This window comes from Syzygium oleosum, unplaced genomic scaffold (genome assembly GCF_021117445.2).
Source record: "Syzygium oleosum isolate NSW1041296 unplaced genomic scaffold, Sole_v2.1 Sole_v2.02, whole genome shotgun sequence".
NCBI classification, from domain to species: domain Eukaryota; kingdom Viridiplantae; phylum Streptophyta; class Magnoliopsida; order Myrtales; family Myrtaceae; genus Syzygium; species Syzygium oleosum.
Genome location: NW_026607486.1, coordinates 21,542,271 through 21,549,090, shown reverse-complemented (window position 1 = coordinate 21,549,090; position 6,820 = coordinate 21,542,271). Strand labels below are relative to the sequence as shown.

Sequence of the window (6,820 nt, the reverse complement as noted above, 5' to 3'; positions counted from 1 at the left end):
GAGCACAAAAAAATTAAGTTTGTTGATTATTTACATTTTATATTATTTTAACATCTTTCTTTAGGTTACTTTATCTTGTTAATAAGAAAATTTAAAATTCATACCACACATGTTAGTAATATTGTTTTCGATACCATCTTAATATCTTATGCTAGGAACAAAATATAATTATAGCTAAGAGAATAATCTTTAAAAATAGAGTTAATACCACAAAAAACTTTAAATTAGTACATTTGTGACAAATTTATCCTCATTTAGTTTTCGTTAAATTTTACAGTCAAATTGCAGAATTGGACGATATGTGACAATTAGCGGGTGTATCAATTTAGGGTTTTATTCTCCATTTGTCACAAGTGTACCACTTTATGATTTTTTGTAGTATTAATCCAATTAAATGAAAATTAACGGAGGGTTCTTCAGGATATTAACCTAAAATAAGATTTTTTATGCACTACCAAATAACTGAAAACTATTTCAATTTTTCTCGAAAATAATTTCTACGGAACATATATTTTTCCACGAAACAAACCTTTTTAAGCGCATTCATCGACATCACCTTGGCCTCCTTATCCACGATCCCAACCTCCTGATCGCCCGCGTCGAGCTTCGACGTCCGCCGTCTTCCTTCTCCATTCAAGCAGGTCTCTCTCTCTCTCTCTCTCTCTCTCTCTCTCTCTCTCTGTGTGTCTGTGATGGTGGATTAGGGTTTTTACGTGTCCTTGTTGATTGAGCTAAATTCACGAGCTTTGGCTGTTGGGCAAAGCTTGCGCGGAGCGATTGCGCACTCGCTTCATCTGCAGGCTCGTTGATTTCGTCGCAAGAGTCGATGAATAGGGGGTGCGTTTGAAACTCCTTTCTTTCCCTTCGCAGGTGCGGTACTTCTAAAAGGGTCAACTAAAGGGGTTGGCTTTAGATGAAACGTTGCTGATCGTAGTCCCGTAGCTATTAAAAATGGCGGCTTTTCCTTCATCGTTTTCTTATTTAGGGTTTTTCGCTTTCGGTATCCTTTTCTTTTAAAAAGGGTCATTAAAATTTTGATGGTTGGATTGAGGAGAGAGCAAAGATTGAATTAGGGTTATTTTAGTCGCGGGTCACGGGGATGTTGGAGATATTGGGCACGAAAGGATTCGCGATTCTTTGATTCGAGAAGTGCAGGAGTTTTGAGCTGCTCCGTGGCTTTGAATTTCGAAATGGTTCTAGTTTGTTTGATGTCTGAGTGTTGGATTTGTCGCGCAGGATTTGTGTTTGCCGTCTGCTTTGAAAAAACTAAGGAGATTAAGTACAGGAAAATGGCAGGAGGGAACTTTATGCACAGAGTTATCTCCTATATTGCTAATGAGATCGTTGTGAACGGTCTGGCTAATAGGTACTTACTGTTCTGTACCATCCTTTTGCCCCTCTTCATTTTTAACTTCTGTCTGTTGGTTCACCCAGTTGCTCAATAAATTTAATCCCTGAACAAAACTGTGGCTTGCTGTTGATGGTCAGACACAAAATTGCGTTGCCTTGTTAAATTGAGTTCCAGAGACTTATTATATTCTAATTTATAGAGCACACCTTACAGCTGTAGTATTTTGGTGATTGCAACTACCTCAACTTTTCTTCAATGTAACCATGGTTTATTCCATCTTTGCTTATTGTTATGGTCTCCTTGTTGTCTTGGTACGTCTCATAGCGTTAAATTTTTCATGGTCATTTGATATAATTTATGTGTAATACATTAAAGTTGTTAGTGTGTTGCAGCAAAACTGCATTTTCCCTTCCAGTGCAATTTGATTTTGACATGAGTGTGATCTATGCTGCAAGACCACAACATTGATTCTCTTTTCATGGTGTGCACATTCTATGTGAACGAGTTGGGAAATCTTATTGCTTGTGTACTCTAATGTGCTTATCGGGCCCCAACGCTGACTTCTTGCTTCGATAAGATCTGGTGATGTATTTTCTGGTTTAACAATGTGGTGGCTAAAATAATGACTTTATCTCATTTCTGTACTATCGTTGGTTGTCTTTGCAAAGCCCTGCTTTTCAAAGATTTGCAGTGAGGACATCAAAGAGATTGGAGGAGGTGTCGAATATGGGTATGTTTCTGGCTATCTGTTTTAGCAGTATTTGCGATATGACAATGTTAATTTAATTTAACAGAGACAATGCTTACTGTAACTTGTTTGCTTCTCGTATATGAATAGCTGCACAAAAAAGACGAGAAATTGCAGACAAGGTGAAGGATCTATCTGAGGAAATAGAGGTATGGTCATTGGTGAAACAAAGAAATGCATTATCGCGATTTTTTATGCTTTCAGTTTCCACTCGTGTTGTATTCTCTTATTGCAGTCACGGAGAAACCACTAAAAGGTTTGTGTTAGTGAGAAGCTCATTGGCATGGAGCGCTGCATGGATGCCCTCATCTCCTCCCTCTCTGAGTAGTTAAAAATAAGATGCTTGATGTGGAGTTAGAGGAACTTATATGTTTTATAGATATCGAATTTAGAGCCACATTGTTGCCCGAGTATTTGAAGATTGCAGTCGTTTTTCTTTTCTTTGAACCTGGATTATCTGGCAGTCGGTTCTGCAGTCACAAAAGGTCATGGCTCTGATTATAGAGAACCTGACTGTGGGAACTGCATTTGGACCTCGTTTGTACCCTGTTAAAATTCAACAATGGCTCGTTGGATCAAATGTGGTGTCTAATGTTATATTAATTGATGCCAGTTCATTGTGAAGAAGTCAGTTAGATAGAGAGATACGGCGCTTCTCCCAAATTGCAATATAAGTCTTACCAAAACCAACAATGCTTGCTTTTGATTAAGTGACTTTTCTTAATTTACTGTAAGAATAGCAATCTCTTCTAGGCTACAAAAAATAATAAATAATAAATAATTATAAATTATTGTGGGGTTTACGCCTTTAAGAATTCACGGCTCACAACATGTTATTCATAGCTGCCCAGAAGCCTAAAAATTGTTATGATAGCAAGATATCTAAAAGCTGCCCTCCTTCGGGTGGTGTTTTGAGAAACTTGGGGGTTGCTATAGCTTTGCAAAGATAATCTCGCTGTTTTTGGAATTTTTTGGCTTCTTCCCTTGACTTCTTGACTATATAGAACTGGTTTTGTCGTGCGGCTACTCACGAAATGTCATGATAACATGAAAAATGGGAAAATTCCAAATCAGTACCCAAAGTGGTGCCAAATTCTCAAAAAAGGGTTCAAAATAGACACAATCTTAAATCGGGACCCGAAGTGCCCAATTAATCTCAAATAAGGGCGCGAAGTGCCAATTAGTCTCAAACAGGTCTCGGGTTCGCCGGCCGGTCAAATCTTAACCGTAGCGAGAGCACGTTCTCGTTACAGCGACCGGAATAAGAATAATTTAGTCTTTCTTTTTCTTTTTTCGTTTTTCTGTTTTTTTCTTTTTCTTTTCCTTTTCTGTTTTTTTTTTACTCTTTTCCCTCCGTCGGCCATAGCCGGGGCCGGCGGAGCTCAGGCGGAGGCCACCCTTGCCGGCGTCGGGCGAGGGCCGCCCTCGCCTGGGCTGGGTGGGTGAGGGCGACCTCGCCAAATCCGGCGAGAGCAACCCTTGCTCTTGCCGGATCTGGCGAGGGTCGCCCTTGCCCGCCCCCGGCGAGGGCGGCCCTCGCCTGACGCCGGCGAGGGCAGCCCTGGGTTTCCCTCACCTGGGTTGCTCACTCTCTCTCTCTCTCTACTCTTAGCTTCTCTTGACGGGATCGAAGTTGGCGACGCCAATCACAGCACTGAGAGGAGCCGCCTCGCGAACAAGGATGATGCTACACATTAGCATGATCCGTTGAGTGGAAACCTAGGGCCGCCCTCATCGGCATCGGGTGAGGAAAACCCTGGGCCGCCCTTGCCCGCCTAGCCCAGGCGAGGGCGGCTTCCGCCAGCCCCGGCTATGGTCGGCAGAGGGAAAAGAGTAAAAAAAAACTGAAAAGGAAAAGGAAAAGGAAAAGGAAAAGGAAAATAAAAAAATAGAAAAAGGAAAAAAAAAGAAAAAGACTAAACTATCCTTATTTCGGTCGTCGGAACAGTAACGTGCTCGCCGGCCGGTAAGCATTTGACTGGCCGGCGAACCCAGGCCTTTTATTTGAGATTAATTGGGCACTTCGGGCCCTTATTTGAGACTAATTGGGCACTTCGGGCCCCTATTTGAGACTGTGTCCACTTTAGATCCTTTTTTGAGAATTTGGCACCATTTTAGGTACTGATTTGGAATTTTTCCTAAATTTTCTGACAGCTATAAAAATATGAATTCAGAGTTTCGATTTTTTGTTGTTCGAAAATGGTAGATTGAGATGAAACATAACCCAATTCGGCGGGTAATTCATATTGAAACGCGCATTTCTATCTTATATAGATGAAGATATTCATGACTCCGTAATTCACTATGGTATTGAATGGCGATGAATGTGTACCGTCTTCTTTTTTAATTTTTAATTTAATTTTGTCGAAAACACCTCTCTCAAAAGCCCTAAAATCAACTTCGCTCTCGTATCTCCACCTCGTCTCTATCTCCCCCTCCCTCTCCCTCTCCCTCTCCCTCTCCTTCCCCAACTCTCCCGACCTCTCCCTGTAACGTTTTTCTGATGTAGGTTACATTAATTGAGATTGTTATTACCCGCTTACGGGTCTGGTCTAATAAGGTTGAATATAAGGTTTCTTAATTAGTCGGATATGGACCCGGCTTGTGTGGGCCGAGTTCGGCCCGACCCGTTATGAGAGGGCCTGGTTGGAAACTCTATAAATAGAGCTGCAGGTTCCTCCTCTGCATAAAACTCTCTCCAATCTCTCTCAAGCGCTCTCAAACTCACCTAAGGCTTCCGTGAGCTAGCTGAGGCGGTCTCATAGCGCCGGGACTTCGGGAGTGATAGGGGAGAAGACCTACGGCACCAGTTCATCGTCATTTCCGCATCCAGGACGATGGAATCCAAATCAGGTGCACAAATTCTATCCATCTTTTTACCGTACCGTTAATATCTCGCTATGGTGATCCTAGGGCGCTCGGCCGAGCCATACGGGCCGGCCAACATGTGGTATCAAAGCCGCCATAGTCGAGAAACGGGCCGGTACTGTTCGTATGTGTTTTTATTTTTTTCATCCGTTGAATGTTAGAATAAATCACATAGATGGATAGATCGTCGCGAGACGAGTAAAATGAGTGATCGCCGACCACTGGGGGCCGCTCGCGCCGGGGCGTCGGAGAGCCCCGGCGACACACGCGCGGATGTTCCCAGCGCGTGCGTTGCACGCGCTAAGGTTTCCGCGAGCCGGGTCGATCCGGCTGACCCAACTCGACTCCGGACCCGACCCGTTGACTCGACCTAGGTCCAACCCGTTGACTCGACCCAGGGTCCGACCCGACCCAGGGTTTGACCCGTTGACCCGACCCAGGGATTGTCCGGACCCGGACCCGACCCGTTGACCGAACCGGTCAACCGGTCGGACCGGTAAGCGGTCAGACCGGTCGGTGGTCAGACCGGTTGGACCGGCTTTTTTTGCCGGCTGAAGTGCCGGCGCGTGAAGCCCACGCGCCGCGCCTTCAGGAGGCGCGTGAGGACGCGTTCGGCCTCCGTTTGAAGCGTGCAAGGTACCGGCGTGCTCGTATAAAGATTCTCTACACTGTGGTATATTTATTTTACATGTTTGATACTTTTAAGGATGTGAAAATACATATGGAACCCTATATACGCGTATTTTTAGGGTATATTTTCGTATTTTCCTGTATTTCTCTATGGTTTAAGAGATACAGATTAAAGCTTACATGTATATGATGACATAAGGACGTGTATATCATGTTTCATTGATAGTATGTATAAGGTTCGACATATATCAATGTATAGAGCAATGTAATTAGTATGGTATGTAATTTTAGAGACATTGCCCATGTCTTCCAGTCTAGAATTACATCTATATAGTATATATGAGACATAAAGTTTATATCCTTAGTATGAGAGAGTTTCAATGATTCAATTTGGTAGTGACCGCCAAAGTGGCACACTTGATTGAGTTTGAGAAATATCAGTCTCGTATTGTTAGGATGTCTCATGTTCTAATGTGTTGTCATACTCCCAAAGGAGGTGATTATATATTGATTCATGGAGGGATGCATGTACAGCATGCGTGAGGAATGACTGATCCTAGTAGTTCATACACCCAAAGGTGGTGAATTCATAAAAGATTGGAATATATTCTCATGGCTGTTGTAATGTAGAGGGTATACAATTGCATATCATGTATTCTGCCCAAAGGTGATTATATGATGATGTGTGTAACTCTCAGGAAAGTACTCACATGATGCTGATTATAGACATTGCTTGTTTTTTAACAGTCACCTTATCCATAAACGGCAACTCCATAAGTATTGAGGTTCTTATTGGTTTAAACTTTAAGAAATGGAAAGAGGATTTTCTGTTTGGTATGGAACTGGCAGATATTCATATTGCTCTCACTAAGGATAAGCCAGCAGATGTCGCTGCTGATAGTACGGATATGGAAAAAGCACTGAGTGCCGCCTGGGCAAAGAGCAATAGGATTTGCTTGTTACTGATGAAGCGATCCATTAAGGACCATTTGAAGAGTAGTTTACCAGCTGACTGCACTGCTAAAGAAATGATGGAAACCTTGCAAGCAAGGAACCGTGACTCGTCTAATGCTGATGCTGTGACATATATGCAGTTACTCAGTAATATGAGGTATGATGGTTCAAGTGGGGTTAGGGATTACGTCCTTAGGATGGTAGACCTGCAGACGAAACTAAAGGTTCATGAGATTATCCTTTCTGATGCTTTCATTGTGCATCAAGCA

At 42.7% G+C, this 6,820-nt stretch overlaps 1 protein-coding gene across 2 annotated transcripts; it reads left to right on the top strand.

The window, feature by feature from the left end:
* Positions 1-508: 508 nt before the first annotated feature.
* On the top strand, positions 509-2,679 carry LOC115672987 (uncharacterized). 2 transcript variants are annotated; one of them, XM_056308951.1, is made up of 5 exons: positions 509-641; positions 1,286-1,366; positions 2,020-2,081; positions 2,190-2,248; positions 2,335-2,679. In XM_056308951.1, exons 2-5 carry the CDS (start codon positions 1,290-1,292, stop codon positions 2,350-2,352), a joined length of 216 nt encoding a protein of 71 aa, XP_056164926.1. In that variant the 5' UTR covers positions 509-641; positions 1,286-1,289; the 3' UTR covers positions 2,353-2,679. The 2 variants fall into 2 exon arrangements, with proteins under 2 accessions (XP_056164926.1, XP_030450859.1); XM_030594999.2 differs by having other exon boundaries at positions 520-641; positions 1,237-1,366.
* The last annotated feature ends 4,141 nt before the right edge of the window (positions 2,680-6,820 follow it).